General features: G+C 41.8%; 2 protein-coding genes across 2 annotated transcripts; both read left to right on the top strand.

Moving 5' to 3' along the window:
- The first annotated feature begins 676 nt into the window (after positions 1 to 676).
- LOC115679717 (7-deoxyloganetin glucosyltransferase-like) lies at positions 677 to 3157 on the top strand. The gene is made up of 2 exons (XM_056307356.1): positions 677 to 1264; positions 1984 to 3157. Exons 1-2 carry the CDS (start codon positions 741 to 743, stop codon positions 2909 to 2911), a joined length of 1452 nt encoding a protein of 483 aa, XP_056163331.1. The 5' UTR covers positions 677 to 740; the 3' UTR covers positions 2912 to 3157.
- A 2948-nt stretch (positions 3158 to 6105) lies between these two features.
- On the top strand, positions 6106 to 8576 carry LOC115679594 (7-deoxyloganetin glucosyltransferase-like). The gene is made up of 2 exons (XM_030603207.2): positions 6106 to 7048; positions 7282 to 8576. Exons 1-2 carry the CDS (start codon positions 6523 to 6525, stop codon positions 8217 to 8219), a joined length of 1464 nt encoding a protein of 487 aa, XP_030459067.1. The 5' UTR covers positions 6106 to 6522; the 3' UTR covers positions 8220 to 8576.
- The last annotated feature ends 8013 nt before the right edge of the window (positions 8577 to 16589 follow it).

Raw genomic sequence — 16589 nt, 5'->3', positions numbered from 1 at the left:
CTCGATGGACTCTTGCCTGAGCATCAAAGACTTGGTCCCGGCCTCGATGGACTCGAGCCACGCCTTGACGAACCCAGCCCGGGTGTTGGGGACTCGGGAATCAACGTTGGGGTTTCCGTGTTCAAACGTAAAGTTTCGGGTTTAAGCGCCAATATTTAGTCATATTTTGAAAAATATTTTCCGATTTAAGCGTATGTTTTCCGTTCCTGCAAAAATATTTTTCGTTGATTTATTTTTCTAAGCGATAATAATACCGAAAAATGAGGAAGACGTTTTCTCGAAAATTATGGGCGAGGATTTAATTCGAGCCGGCATTTTAGTGCGTTGATAAAGGCCGACACCAAATTTCCAAGTGATGCTGCTCCGAACCACGCGTGCTTACAGTCCGTTTATTCATCATTTCACATGATCTGTTTTTCATTTTTCACCCATATTTTGACAACCCCACATATAAAAAGTAATCTAAAAAGCACACTAAGCCAGTCTCATAAAATTAAAAAAATTAAGTACTGTAATTAAATATTAAAAAAAACGAATTATATTCAATAGTAAATGAGAATCGGCAACATCACTTAAAATACCAATTTCATCGATAGATCTGACTGTAAAAGTAGCATTATTCGCTTATAAAAAGAGTCAGAGACTCACAAACTTCTTCCACACACACAACAGAGAGAGAGAGAGAGAGAGAGAGAGAGAGAGAGAGAGAGAGAGAGAGAGAGAGAGAGAGAGAGAGAGAGATGGGTTATCCTCAAGCAAGAGAGAAGCCTCATGTAGTATGCATCCCATACCCAGCACAGGGCCACATAAATCCCATGCTCAAACTAGCCAAGCTCCTTCACCACAGGGGCTTCCACATCACCTTCGTCAACACCGAACACATCCACAAGGGCTTGCTCCGGTCGTGGGGGCCCCACTCCCTTGACGGACTGCCCCGTTTCCGCTTCGACACGATCGCCGACGGCCTCCCGCCTTCAGACGACTCCACCCAGGACATCCCCTCCCTCTGTGCTTCCCTATCCGAACACGGGCTATCGCCATTCAAGAGTCTTCTCATCAAGCTCCAAGAACAGTCCGAAGATGGTGTCGTGCCTCCGGTCACGTGTATCGTGTCCGACGGTGTGATGACGCTCACTATGGATGCCGCCGAGGAGTTGAAGATTCCTGAAGTTGTGTTTTGGACGCCCAGTGCTTGCGGGCTGCTTGGTTACGCTAGGTATCGTCGTCTTGTCGAGGATGGTTTTACGCCCATGAAAGGTACGCACTTCATATGATATTTGTCAAAGGAGGATTTAGGCTTTTTTTTAACTTTTTTCACTATAAAAATATTTGCACTTACCTATTTTGGAATTTACACGTTTCCATATGTACTTTTCTTCCTTTGCTTTTTGTTTCTTCCCGTCCTTTGTTTACATTTCAAAAGAAGAGTAGTTTCATTTCGTACATGGCATGAGCATAAAGGAGAATAAGAGAAATGCAAAGAGACTAAAATCTTTTAGTAAGATGTTTACTATACATGATCTGGCAAGAGCACGCTGGGTATTAAATAAGTCGATCATTTTGGTTAGGTCCTACTTATTTGAATATCTGATGCCCGATATTGCATATACTAATAAACAAATTTCAATACGAAATTATATTATACTTAACATAGTGCTAGGGTACAAGTTACATACGAATACTAGTTTTCAAAAACACACAAGTGGCCGTACACTATTTTTGTGTCCGAACCACCAAAAGACATAGCTCATATAATTCCCAGCAACAAAAATATATATGAACAGTTACGATTTTGTTTTCAAATCATACTTACGGTTTGAACCCCTAGCATCATTGTTTTTATTAGGAGTATATTGCTAGGGAAAATAATAGGTGATTCTGTGATAAACTGTACATAGATATTTGAACAATATTCTCATTAATTCTATATACCCTTTGTTTGTGATAATTAACTCTTTGTTTTATGATGATGACGGACCCAACCTACTTGTCGAATGGATATCTGGAGACCACAGTAAGCTGGACTTCAGGGATGAAAAGCATTCGCCTGAGAGACTTCCCCAGCTTCATCCGAACCCTAGATCGCCAAGACATCATGCTCAATTACCTCATCCAAGAAGCCGAGAGATCTTCCAGGGCTTCAGCAGTCATCCTCAACACCTTCGACACCCTCGAACACGACGTCCTGGAGGCTCTCTCCTCCGTCTTTCCCCGCATCTACACCATCGGGCCACTCCAGCTTCTTGCAGACCAGATCCAAGACGAAGCCCTGAGCTTGGTAGGGGGGAACTTATGGAGAGAGGAGCCCAGGTGCTTGCCATGGCTTGACTCGAAGGAGCCCGGCTCGGTGGTGTACGTGAACTTCGGCAGCATCACGGTCATGACAGTGGGCCAGCTGATCGAGTTCGCATGGGGACTGTCTAACAGCCAGAAGCCGTTCCTGTGGATCATAAGGCCAGACCTCGTGGCGGGCGAGTCGGCCATGTTGCCACCCGAGTTTGTGGAAGAAATCGCAGACCGAGGGATGCTGGTGAGCTGGTGCTGGCAGGAGGAGGTCCTGAAGCACTGGGCGATTGGGGGTTTCCTGACGCATAGCGGGTGGAACTCGACACTCGAGAGCCTTTGTGGCGGCATGCCGGTGATATGCTGGGCGCCGTTTTTCGCAGAGCAGCAGACTAACTGCCGGTATAGCTGCACGGAGTGGGGGATTGGGATGGAGATCGACAATGACGTGAAGAGGGACGAAGTGGAAGGTTTGGTGAGGGAGCTGACGGAGGGAGAGAAGGGGAAGGAGATGAGGAAGAAGGCCATGGAGTGGAAGGCGAAGGCCAAGGAAGCAATTATGCCCGGTGGGTCTTCGTACAACAACGTGGACAAGCTCATCTCCGAAGTACTCTCGTCCATGAATTGACCGCTATAGATGGTCGAAGGTTTTTAGCCTGTCGGTCGATCAATTAATAAATTGTTCCATGGAGAATTTAGACCTAGCTAGCGTTTGTGTTGTATGCAATGTGTTAGTGTCTGCCCATCGATCAATTGATTGGTGAATGGAAGATCCAAGTTAGATGTTGGAGTTGAGACTTAGCTTTTGCGCTATACATGCAAGCATGCATGCATGGCCCCGCGCAAATAAAGCTATTTTCACTCGGTCTGGATATAGTACTTGTTCAGTTCATCAAGCTTGTGCTCTACATAGCATTTACCACTATTTTTTTTTTACTACTTTTGACGAAAAGAAGATGTTGCACATTCTAACCAAAAGAAGGGTTGCCTGCGCACATTTTAAAACCGTGTAAGAAGTAGATAAGATCTCGAGTGTAATTTCTTTTACTTCCAATTCTTCCAATTGTCGTAATTTTACCGATTTTCGAAGAAGAGAGGAAATGGGAAGACATAATTTTACAAACAATCCATTTCTACACATTAGAAGGTTTTAAAACAAACAATCAAACATGTAAATATTTTAAGAAAGATACATGTTGTATATTAACGAGTGATATAGATAAAGTTAAGACAGACACTTCCCATGTATCCTATAGATAACAAATGTGATGTTTCTAAGTACACATAATTGGTTGTGCAATCTTTGACTTTTCTTGTATATCAAATCATGCAAATATACTCACATCAAGCCATTTTATAAAATGAAGCCTAAGTCACATAAACTACCGCATCATGTAGGTTCCGGGATACCCAATAACTAAAGCTCACCAATAATTCGAGGTCTTTGACTTGCTTGATTATATCTATAAAATGGCTGACCGCAGCATTAATAGCTCTAACGGAGATCAGGAAAGTCTTTCCAAAAGCATCCAATGACCAATTGACAAAGTGCATGCATGAAAAATATTCTATGTTATGATCTGACAACCAACGAGGACGTTTCCGATGCACATTTATTTTTTTTGGAAAAATAGTGTCAAAAAAGTCTTAAATCTTTTGCATTAATGTCAATTTAGTCTTAAATTTTTTTTATGCTAATTCAGCCCTAAACCTTTTATCTTTATACTAATTCAGTTCTTCCGGCTAATTTTGGTCGGATATTACTGACGTGAACACCGGACGGCCTATGTGGCACTGCCGAGGATGACGTGGATAATTTTTAATAATATTCTAATATTTTTCGATTATTTTTTAAATTTTTTTCTTTTTCTTTTTTGCCTTACCTTTTCTTCTTCGTCCAGCCGGTCACCTGATGAGCGACCGACTGGAGGCCAGAGCCAGCGAGAGCAAACCTTGCCAGATCTGGCAAGGTCAGGCCTCACCCATGGTCGGTGAGGCTTGCCTCGTCGAATGGCCTCGAGCTCAACTAGGCAAGGCACAACATCTCCGGATCTAGCAAGGTCAGGTTTCCCCCATGGCCGGCGAGGCTTGACCCTCACCCAACCCAGCGCGAGGCTCGAGCCCTCGCCTGATGGCCGGCGAGGGCGAACCTCGCCTAGCCCAGCGCGAGGCTCGAGCCCTCGCCGGATGGCTGCGAGGGCGGCCTCGAGTTGAGCTGGGCGAGGCATGATCTCGCCGGATCTAGCGAGGTCGTGCCTTGCCTAGCCCAGCGCAAGGCCGCCCTTGCGGCCATCCGGCGAGGGTTGAGCCTTGCTGCCCTCACCAGTGGCCAGCGGGGTGGGGCTCGCCAGAGGCCAGCGAACCTTGCCAGCCCTAGCCTCCAGCCGGTCTCGGCAACCAGTTGGAGGAAGAAGAAAGGGTAAGAAAAAAAATATATTAAAAAATCAAAAATATTAAAATATTATTAAATTTTATCCATGTCATCGCTGGCGGTGCCACATAGGCCGGCCAGCGTCTACGTCAACAATATCCAGTCAAAATTAGCCGGAAGTACTGAATTGACATAAAGACAAAAGGTTTAAGACTGAATTGGCACCAAAAAAAGGTTTATGACTAAATTGACGTTAATACAAAAGGTTTATGACTTTTCTGACACTTTTCCCCACATTTTTTACATAGCTTCATTGATCATAAATTAATCTGAAAGTCTGATAGGTTTGCTTAATCCCCCAAAGTTTGATAAGACTCCCACATTTCACAGTCATTCCTTTTGAGCTTCCAATAAAATAAGAAAGGGATCGATAATTGCAAGACTGGTCCCGTGGGTTGAAGTTGAACCACGCAAGAGACAAAACTGCGTAGACTCATCTACTTAGCGGTGTCTCCATGATGCTTGTCTATTACAAAGACAAGGAATCTAAACAATAATCACAAAAGGAAATAAGACGCTAGCTCAATTCATTCATCTTTGACTATTTCGCCACCTTTCGTATTCTTCTTTGATACGGCGATCTCAACTAAGGATATAACTTCGTCACATAGTTGTCGCACTCAAATGTTTCATATTGTGCTTCTAGGTATTCGATTGATCTGGTCGAATCCAGACCTAAGTGATTTGAGATATTAATTTCTTTCTTCTTTTTTCATTTTCTACGAAGACGCTGTCTAAATAGTTTATCGTGACTAACTATAATCGTGCCATGTTGACGATTTGGTGAGTACTATATTTAACAAGGAAAATATGATTCCAGATTGTTGACTGTACGTACCAATGAAAGGGTCTCGCGAATTGCACTTTTTTTTTCCATTCAATTACTTAATAAGTGTGCTCCGACGATATTTTCAAGGAAATGCAATTAATATTTTACTTCATCCTTGTGTTTTTATCCTTTTGTAGGCATGAGTCGGCTCATTTTGACTTCACATGCAATCATTTCAAGACATTCGTCGAAGAAAGTATATATTTTCTTTCGTTCCTTGCGTGGCGTGATCTGCCGGCCCTTTCGATGTAGATTTATATCCATATCATGCTATTATCTAAAAATGGTTCGGTTGGATCCATTGAATTGCGTTCCCAAAGCAAAGAGCCATTGTGATGTTTCGATAAGCACAGAGCCATCGCACTTTCCGACGATCGTGGGACCCATTGCAAATTTAAGATAATGTTTCCAGATTGGCGGTGGAAACACGTGTCTTAAATGCATCATTCGTCCAAAATATGGATTGGATCCATTCCCGGACTAGGGGAGGACGCATATGGATGGTCCCCTGACCCCATGTGAGAGTAATTCCAAAAGGAAAATGCTAGGGACTATCGTCCATTACAACACAAACCCTCCATTTTTTTGAGCATGTATTGCCAACCCTCTTTTTGCATGGAGAAATAGTTGTTACTGGTCTTGTGCGATGAGCGTGCATAAGCACATTAAAGGATAGTCCCATGATGTTGTTTCTCTGGCCATAAAAGGCATATTTACATCGTATTGATTAAAGAGAATTAGTTCTCGGTACAAGCTGGGGAGTTGGAACGCCTAGGAGAACCGAAAAGAATGAAAAACGAAAAGAAAGCGTGGGTTTGTTTTACGAGCTAAAGCGATATATACATGAAATGAAGGCACACTGACACATCAACTCCATCTTCTCCAATTCTGTAAGAGAGCCTATCTTGACTTCAGAGAGAGAGAGAGAGAGAGAGAGAGAGAGAGAGAGAGAGAGAGAGAGAGAGAGAGAGAGAGAGAGATGAGTTCTGAAGCAAGAGATAAGCCTCATGCAGTGGTCATCCCCTACCCAGCACAGGGTCACATAAACCCTATTTTGAAGCTCGCCAAGATCCTCCACCACCGAGGCTTTCACATAACATTCGTGCATACTGAGTACAACCACAAGCGCTTGCTCAAGTCCAGAGGCCCGAGCTCTCTCGAGGGCTTGCCTAGGTTTCGCTTCGAAACCATCCCTGATGGCCTCCCAACGAGTGAGTCTGATGAGGATGTTACTCAACACATACCTTCTCTCTGTGATTCCACTTCCAAGAATTGCTTGGCTCCATTCATGAACCTCCTGGGGAGACTGAATGAAGGGTCCGTCGATGATACTGAGGTTCCGAAGGTGAGCTGTGTGATTGCGGACGGCGCCATGTCGTTTGCACTTGATGCTGCCGAGAAGCTTGGAGTACCTGGTGTGCTGTTTTGGACTCCCAGTGCTTGCGGGGCTTTGGTCTATACTCAGTACCATATGCTCCGAGAAAAAGGGCTATTCCCCCTTAAAGGTTGTAGAAGTATAGGATTTTCTTTATTCTGTATGTCTCAAGTTTAAAAGCACCCCATCTACATGATATGAATATCTTAAATTCCCTGCTGATTGATTGGGGTGTGTCCTTTAAAAATGTGAAAGTCGTCGTGAGATGATATCTAAGGTCTCAAACACATTCTTTTTAGATGGTTTTATTTAATTAAATATGTTATTGTTCTTATTATGTTATATCCATGTGTTTCGACGCAGATGCAAGTTATCTAACAAATGGATTCTTAGACACCACCATAGACTGGATTCCTGGTATGAAAAACATTCGTCTGCGTGATCTTCCCAGCTTCATCCGGACAACCGATGCTAACGACATCATGGTCAACTACATCATCAGAGAGATGGAAAGAACACACAAAGCCTCAGCAGTCATCCTTAACACATTCCATTGCTTGGAAAAGGATGTTCTAATGGCTTTCTCTTCCATATTTCCGAATCTTTACACCATCGGTCCAATCCACTTACTTCTCAATAAAATTGAAGACGACAACTCATGTTGCATAGGCTCAAATTTGTGGAAAGAAGATCCCGCCTGTTTAGGGTGGCTAGATTCGAAAGAACCCAATTCTGTGTTGTACATAAATTTTGGGAGCATTGCCGTGATAACGGGGGAGCAACTCATCGAGTTTGCGTGGGGACTGGCTAACAGCCAAAAACCCTTCTTATGGATAATGAGGTCCGACCTTGTCGCTGGTGACATGGCGGTTCTGCCCTCGAAGTTCCTAGCGGAAACGAAGGAAAGAGGAATGTTGGCGGGTTGGTGCCCGCAAGAGCGAGTGTTGAGGCATCCTTCGGTCGGGGGGTTCTTGACGCATTGCGGTTGGAATTCGATGCTGGAGAGCATCTGCAGCGGAGTGCCGGTCCTGTGTTGGCCGTTCTTCGCAGAGCAACAAACTAACTGCTTTTATAGCAAGAACGAATGGGGAATCGGGATGGAGATTGATAACGATGTGAAGAGAGACGAGGTTGAGAAGCTTGTGAGGGAGTTGATGGACGGAGAGAAGGGCAGGGTGATGAAGAAGAAGGCCATGGACTGGAAGAGGAAGGCTGAGGAAGCCACTGAGCCTGGTGGGTCGTCTTATGAAAACTTGGAGACGCTTATGTCCCGAGTTCTTCTAAAGAAGCTGAACGGGTGAAATCGAAGATGATCCTATGTGAACACAAGCACATTCTCTTATAATCTTAGCTAGTGGCCTTTTGACGGGCATATCATACCTGTTCTGTAATAATCATTGCACTCCATGCAATGGCGACACCTTCGACCCTCTTGCTGCGGCACGAGACAAAGATGGACGAAGGGATGTAATCGAATACACCATCTGTCTTAACTTTCATATCCATCGTCTAAAAATTTTAACTACCAATTATATGTAGTAGTTGAGGTCGGATGTGTATCTGATGGGTTACACAGGCTGTGCACCATATAAAAATTCCAAAAAGCCACTCTAGGATTGACTTAATGACAAGAGCATTCTCATTCTTTCGTTTCGAAACCTGAAGGTTGTGGATCCGATTCTTACGAGCACAAACTTAGATTTAAGTGGGGATTATAGCGATCCATTGCTGCTATTTCTCCTCCTAATAGCCGGCTAAATTGCGATCATGTCTCTAAGATATGAAAAAAAATTCGAAATAAATTCTAGATGTAGAATGTTGCGTCTCTTTCATTACTGAACCTCATCCTTTTGTTTCTGCATGCACACACATTTTATATAAGGGGTCGAACAAGTCAAAGATACCATCTTTTCCTAACGAGATATGATCTTGATTTTCTCATCTTCAGCTTGAAGTGAAACAAGATATGATTCTGATCTTTCCTTCATCTTCAGCACAAGATGCGATTTTCTTTTTACCTTCAGCACAAGATGAATATTTTTTAAAGTGTATATATAAAAAGACTCACTTTGTAATATAGCGTGAGGGGCTCACAAAATTAAAAAAGTACTCTTTCATTTTCTCATCTTTATATTCACTTATTTTCCTAGTACCTTTCTGATCCGATTCTCTGTCAAACTAGGGGACGAAAGTGGACCATGGAAGTGTTGGACATGCGCCAAAAGTGATGGGACAGGATCTCTAACGCATATATAAGGACGTTCTAAGTCCAGCCAATCAATATTGAGGATCTAGGACACAGTTCCCGATCCTTTTGTTTTTTGTGGACTCCGTAGATATGTGGTGGATGCACTTGTCAAGAAGAATTGAGGGGGCAAAAACATGCTGTTGAATTCAAGGAGGATGATTCAACCTTTGATCTTTGAATATAGGATTATTATATCTACTGTGTAATGAAACGACAATCACGGTTTCATTATTAAATTTCACAAGTCGTGGGTAAGTAGAACAAACTTAAGACTTTTGAAGTGATTAACACCACCGTCCTTTCCTAATATGTGGCTAGGTAATCTATCTTTTCTTCTTATTATTTTTATTAGGAGATTCTGTCTGAATATAAACACCTACAGGTGAACTAAACCAATTTTAAGGATGTACCGGCGGCTACTTAATCCGTGCTTTTAAATTTAAATTGCGTGGCCGGCCATAAACAAAACTTTAATTTGCGTGTGCATATATTGCCTACCGATGATTGCGGATATGTTCGAACTTCCAAATCATCTTCTTAATTTACTTCCACACCCAATAATACAATGTACTATCTATCAAGGTTAAGCTTGTTAATAACGCTATTAAGGATGGGATCGGCCATTCCGCCCAAAATATCCTTAACACGGGCTCAATTCAACATCTAGGATTCACTGACAGAGAAAGACGAAATAACCTTATTTGTCTCCGGCCTTCTTCTTATCCTCTGCCCTAAATTGACTGTAAAAACCTTTGATTGGCTGTAAGCTTTTTCAAACTAGGTTGCTTGGATGGTCATTTTTCAAAGAGTAAAATTCTGTTGTAATCAAGGGGGACGGTGCCTTTGTCAATTCAAGGTAGCCAAACCGTTTACTCCTATATTAATGGTTATCGAAACACCTTTCGCTAATTCTAATTTATTAATCGAAAAGAGCGTAAGTTATCATTACCAATTTGTCTTACAGAACATCATGGAGTCTCGATATGTAATAGATGACGATGAAATGGGCACTCAATGACCATGAACAGCTTTGACCAAAATAAAAATGACCATGAACAACAATTGGCATCATCAAATTACTAATTTGACTTATAGGGGGGCGCGGAGCTTGTTGACTAGCCTCTCAAGGTTGGTGTGAGAAGTGTTGAAAATGGGAAGTTGAGAGAAAGGAACACAAGAGAATACTTAGAATACTCTTTGATATTTTTGTGGCTTGGCTATATCAAATGATTCAATCGCAAGCCCTTTTATAGGTACATAAAGACCCTTCGTACATTGTATGCATTTATTAAGACCTCATAAAACTCCTAGAACTTTGTAGTACATGAATCTTGAAAATTTAATGGACTAATTAAATGCATGACACATACATGAACTACATCAATGCACCTAGGAAGAAGTACATGGATAATACCAATCTTAGAATAATGCACCTAGATTCATGAATCAAGTTTAATTTTCAACATTCTCCCTTAAACTTGATTATATCTAGTGACTCCAATCGAAGCACGCAATCTTGCAAAATCTTCAAACTTCAATGCCTTAGTGAAGATGTCAGCAATTTGATCATTGGTCTTCACATATGCAAGCTTCACTTCTTTCTTCTCAATGCACTCTCTTATGAAGTGAAATTTTGTGTCTATGTGCTTGGTTCGATCATGAAAAATGGGATTCTTTCCCAAAGCAATAGCAGACTTGTTATCAACATAAATTGTGGTAGCAACCTCTTCTGGCATGTTAAGCATCTTCAACAACTTTCTTAGCCATATTGCATGACATACACATGATGCAGCAGATACATACTCGGCTTCACAAGTTGAAAGAGTCACAATTGGCTGCTTTTTTGAACTCCAAGTAAATGCAGTATCACCCAAGAAAAATAAGAAACCGGTGGTGCTTTTTCGATCATCAACATCACCACCCCAATCACTATCACAATATCCATGAAGCTTGAAGTTTCTAGCGGGAGAATAAATTAAACCATAATCAAGAGTACCTTTTATGTATCGAAGTACCCTCTTGGCCATCTTCATGTGATTCTCGGTAGGTGCTTCCATGTATCGACTAACAAGACCAACACTATAGAGGATATCGGGTCTTGTGCAAGTTAAATACCTCAAACTTCCAATAAGACTTCTATAAAGAGACGCATCCACCTTCTTACTTTCATCAAACCTTGATATCTTTGCTCCACATTCGATGGGAGTGCTCACTGGCTTACATTTCTCCATTTTGAATTTCTCAAGAATTTTCTTTGCATAAGCTTCTTAAGAAATGTAGATACCACCATCAACGTGCTTCACCTCAATTCCAAGATAGTACGACATAAGCCCAATATCGGTTATCTCGAACTCTTGAGCCATCACCTTCTTAAATTCTTCAAACATTTTTACATTGTTGCCGGTGAAGATCAAATCGTCGACATACAAACATACGAGCATAAAACCTCTAGCTTGATCTTCTTTGACATATAGAGCATACTCATGTGGACACTTGATGAATCCATGATCTTGAAAATATTTGTCAATGCGACTATACCAAGCCCTTGGTGCTTGCTTTAATCCATACAAAGCCTTCTTCAACTTCAAGACCTTATCTTCATGTCCTTTGACAACATTGCCCAAAGGTTGTTGAACATACACTTCTTCCTCAAGATAGCCATTCAAGAAAGCGGACTTAACATCCATTTGATAAATTTTCCATTTATTTTGAGCTGCCAAGGAAATAATCAAACGAATAGTTTCCAAACGAGCTACAGGAGCAAACACCTCATCATAGTCAATGCCATGCTTCTGACTGTAGCCTTTCGCAACGAGTCTTGCTTTGTTTCTTTCCACTTTTCCATCGGCATTTTTCTTCACTTTATACACCCATTTTACGCCAATTGCCTTTTGTCCTTTAGGAAGGGTTGCTACTTCCCATGTGCCATTCTTCTGAATTGCTTGAATCTCTTGCTCCATTGCATCTCTCCATTTTGCATCCTGCACCGCTTCTTCAAAGTTTAATGGTTCAATGTCAGCAAAGAAACAAAATAAACTTGGAGTATCAACAACGTCTGTTTCTTCATATATGTTGATAAGATTCCTTTTGCGCACAGGCTCTTCAGAGGAGCTATCATGGGAACCTTGAGAAGTAGGAGATGGAGGTGGAGTAATAACATCTTGATGTGTACTTTGGCTTGATTCTCCCTCTTGTAAAGGACAAATGGCATATTCATCATTTTCAGCAACATTCCAAACCCATGAGGCATTTTCATCAAACTCTGCATCTCTACTAATCACGATCTTCCCATTGGAAGGATTGTAGAACTTGTAGCCTTTAGATTTAGGATCATAGCCGATGAAGACAAACTTCTCACTTTTTTCATCAAGCTTAGATCTCTTCTCATTTGGAATATGAATATAAGCAATACTTCCAAAAACACGTAAGTGAGAAACACTAAGTTTCTTACCACTCCATGCTTCTTGAGGTGTCATGCCACGAACACTTCTTGAAGAAGATAGGTTGGACAAATATACCGCACATGCAACGGCCTCGGCCCAAAATTCCTTTGGCATCTTTTTGCTTCTAAGCATGCTTCAGACCATGTTGAGAATGGTTCTGTTCTTCCGCTCTACGACACCATTTTGCTGTGGAGACCTTCACTACAAAAAAACTTGTTTTTTCCGACGAAATTTCCAACGAAAAATTTGGAAAAATCCGTTGGAAAACGAATTTCCAACGAATTTTCCAACGAAAAAAAATTCGTTGGTAATAAGTCGTTGGAAATTTTTCCAACGAAAAATTTCAATTTTCGTTGGAAATTTGCGATAAATTTTTTTTCGTTGGAAAATTCGTTGGAAAACTCGTGGCTAAATTCATTGGAAACGAATTTTTTTTTTCCGACGAATTTTTTTCGTTGGAAATTACAAATTTTTTTTTGGTCGAGTTAAAAATCGTGGAAATTTTTTTTCCATCGAAAAAGAATTTTTTTTTGGTCAAAAATTTTTTTTTTGATCGAAAAATAGCCCTCGCCGCCGGCGAGGGCCAGCCTCGTCGCCGGCGAGGGCCGAGCTCGCCCAGATCTGGGCGAGCTCGAGCTCGCCGGCCATGGCGAGCTCGGCCCTCGCCATGGCCGGCGAGGGCCAGCCTCGTCGCCGGCGAGGGCCGAGCTCGCCGGCCATGGCGAGCTCGGCCCTCGCCATGGCCGGCGAAGGCAAGCCTCGTCGCCGGCGAGGGCCGAGCTCGCCGGCCATGGCGAGCTCGGCCCTCGCCATGGCCGAAGATGAAGAAGAAGCAGCAGCAGCAGCAGGGGCGGGAGCAGGCTTCGGGGCCGCCGCCCGTCAAGTCCGTCGTCGTCTCCTAGCCTCGCCGGCGACGAGGCTTGGTGGCGTCAGGGGCGTCGGGGCCGTCGGAGGCTTGGAGGCTTGGTGTCCATGGAGCCGGAGGAGGAGGGGGGGCGGCGGGGGAGGCGGAGGGGGAGACGGAGGGAGAAGGTGAAGGCGAAGGAGAGAGAGAGAGAGAGAGTGAATGTGGAAATTGAAAGTTGTGGGAATAACGAGCGCGAAAATAAGGAACAAGTAGGGTTTTCGTTGCAAAATTCGTGGGAAATTTCCCACGAATTTTGCAACAAAAATTGTACACACTAAAATAATTGTCCGGAAAATTGAAATTCGTTGGAAAATTCGTTGGAAATTTCCAACGAATTTTCCAACGAAAATTATACACACTGAAGTAATTGCCCGGAAAATTGAAATTCGTTGGAAAATTCGTTGGAAATTTTCAACGAATTTTCCAACGAATATAAAAAATACCGAACAGTACCGGGTTTTTTTTGGAATTCGTTGGAAAATTCGTTGGAAATTTCCAACGAATTTTCCAACGAATATCAAAAATGCCGAACAGTAACTGGTTTTTTTGTAATTCGTTGGAAAATTCGTTGGAAATTTCCAACGAATTTTCCAACGAATATAAAAAATACCGAATAGTACCGGGTTTTTTTTGGAATTCGTTGGAAAATTCGTTGGAAATTTCCAACGAATTTTCCAACGAATATCAAAAATGCCGAACAGTAACTGGTTTTTTTGTAATTCGTTGGAAATTTCCAACGAAAAAAAATTCGTTGGAAATTTCCAACGAATTTTCCAACGAAAATTGTAAACACTGAAATAATGGCCCGGAAAATGGAAATTCGTTGGAAAATTCGTTGGAAATTTCCAACGAATTTTCCAACGAATATAAAAAATGCCGAACAATACCGGGTTTTTTTGAATTCGTCGCAAAATTTGTTGAAAATTTCCAACGAACTTTGCGACGAAAATTTTTTCGTTGGAAATTTCCAACGAACTTTGCGACGAAAATTGTTTCGTTGGAAATTTCCAACGAATTTTGCGACGAAAAATTTTTCGTTGGAAATTTCCAACTAATTTTACTTTTCGTTGGAAAATTTGTCGCAAATTTGCAACGAAAATTTTTTCGTCGCAAATTTTCGTGGCAAAAATCCAGTTTTTTTGTAGTGCTTGGAACAGTCAAGAAATGACGAATCCCCTTGGTGTCACAAAAAGTTTCAAATTCCCCGGAAGTGAATTCTCCACCTCGATCGGTCCTTAATGCTTTAATATAATAGCCACTTTCTTTCTCAACAAGAGTCTTGAATTTTTGGAATGCTCCAAAAACTTCATTTTTAGCTTTCAAAAAATAAACCCATGTTTTGCGAGAATAATCATCAATAAAGAGTAGGAAATAATTGGCTTTACCATGTAAGGATGGTTTGATGGGTCCGCACACATCGGCGTGAACAAGTTGAAGTGGCTTCGATGCTGTTGAAGTGGCCTCCCTAGGAAAACTTTTTCTAGCTTGTTTGCCAAAAAGACATCCTTCACACAGTTGGTTGGGATGATTGATTTTGGACAACGCATGCACCATATCTTCATTCGCCAAAGTCTTCAAGCTACCAAAATTCAAATGGCCAAATCTCAAGTGCCAAAGCCAAGAAGTATCTTCAACACAACTCTTCAAGCACCTTGGATGATCAACTTGAACATTGAGCAAAAACATTCTATTTTTCTCCATAGGCACCTTTGCTATCAACTTATGAGAATCATCTCTCAAAAGAAGGCAACGATCTTTCAAGTGAATATCATATCCCATCTCAAGTAAATGTCCCAAACTTAGAATATTAGACTTCAAAGTAGGAACATAATAAACTTGAGATATCAAAAGATGACTTCCATTTTTAGCACGGATTAAGACATCACCTTTTCCTTTGATTGGGGCTTTAGTATTATCTCCAAAGATGATGTTGCCATTCACCGCCTCATTAAGAGTTGATAATGACTCTATGTTGCCACTCATGTGATTTGCGGCACCGGTGTCAAGATACCATGCTCCTTTCTCTCTTTCTTCATTCGTTGCCAATAACAACAATGTCTCGTCTTCTTCTTCTTTAAGTTCAATATAATTGACCTTCACTTCATTTTTTGTAGTGGCACTCCTACATTCATTAGCATAGTGCCCAAATTTGTGACAAGAATAACATTGAATATTAGCTTGATCATACCTTCTTCTTTCACCTCTATTGTAGCCATAATTTCCACGTCCTCTTGTTTGAAAGCTTGACCTTTCATTGATGGAATGTTGGTCTCCGCTCCTTCCACGACCACGACCAAAGTTTCCTCCATGGCCATGACCACGACCACGATCACGATCACGGCCATGATTTTGACCTCTCCCATGAGACCATTCTTGCTTTTTCATTTGATCTCCCAAAGAGACCTTAGTTTGGAGTACTTGGGTCGCCGTCTCTCCCTTCTTCTTTAATCTTTCTTCATATGCTTGCAATGACCCCATGAGCTGATCAAGGGTCATAGTCTCCAAGTCATTGGATTCCTCAATGGCAACACCAACAAGATCAAGCTTTGAGTCAAGCGATCTAAGAATCTTTTCAATAACACGAACATCGTCAATATTTTCGCCATATTGCCTCATTTGATTGGTTACGGAGGATACTCTAGTGAAGAAATCAGAAACGGATTCGGACCCCGTCATATGTAGAGATTCGAACTCACCACGTAGAGATTGAAGACGTACCCTCTTCACCTTTTCAATTCCTTTGAAATTATTTTCTAAAATATCACAGGCTTCTTTGGCCTTTGATGCGGAAGCAACTTTCTCGAACATGGCTTCATCCAAGCCCATGTGAATAATAGAGAGGGCATGTTGATCACCTTTACGAAGTTTGTTCAACGCGTTCTTTTGATTTTGATTCAAAGCCGCTTCATCCTCTAGTTCATCATAGCCTTTTTGAACAACTTCCCACACGTCTTGTGAGCCAAGCAATGCCTTCATGCGAATGCACCATTGCCCATAATTTTGTTTCGAAAGCTTGGGAATGACATAAGGAAAAGAGCTATTCATCTTCAACCATAGCTCTGATACCACTTTG

The sequence above is a fragment of the Syzygium oleosum genome, unplaced genomic scaffold (assembly GCF_021117445.2).
Source record: "Syzygium oleosum isolate NSW1041296 unplaced genomic scaffold, Sole_v2.1 Sole_v2.52, whole genome shotgun sequence".
Taxonomy (NCBI): Eukaryota; Viridiplantae; Streptophyta; class Magnoliopsida; order Myrtales; family Myrtaceae; genus Syzygium; species Syzygium oleosum.
This window is presented reverse-complemented; position numbering and strand designations above follow the sequence as displayed.

Bases quoted from the DNA above. Each gene is read 5' to 3' on its own strand.
- LOC115679594 (XM_030603207.2), top strand. From the start codon at position 6,523: ATGAGTTCTGAAGCAAGAGATAAGCCTCATGCAGTGGTCATCCCCTAC. The intron at 7,049-7,281 runs GTTGTAGAAGTA...GTTTCGACGCAG, and splicing joins AGGGCTATTCCCCCTTAAAG to ATGCAAGTTATCTAACAAAT.
- LOC115679717 (XM_056307356.1), top strand. From the start codon at position 741: ATGGGTTATCCTCAAGCAAGAGAGAAGCCTCATGTAGTATGCATCCCA. The intron at 1,265-1,983 runs CTTCATATGATA...GACGGACCCAAC, and splicing joins ACGCCCATGAAAGGTACGCA to CTACTTGTCGAATGGATATC.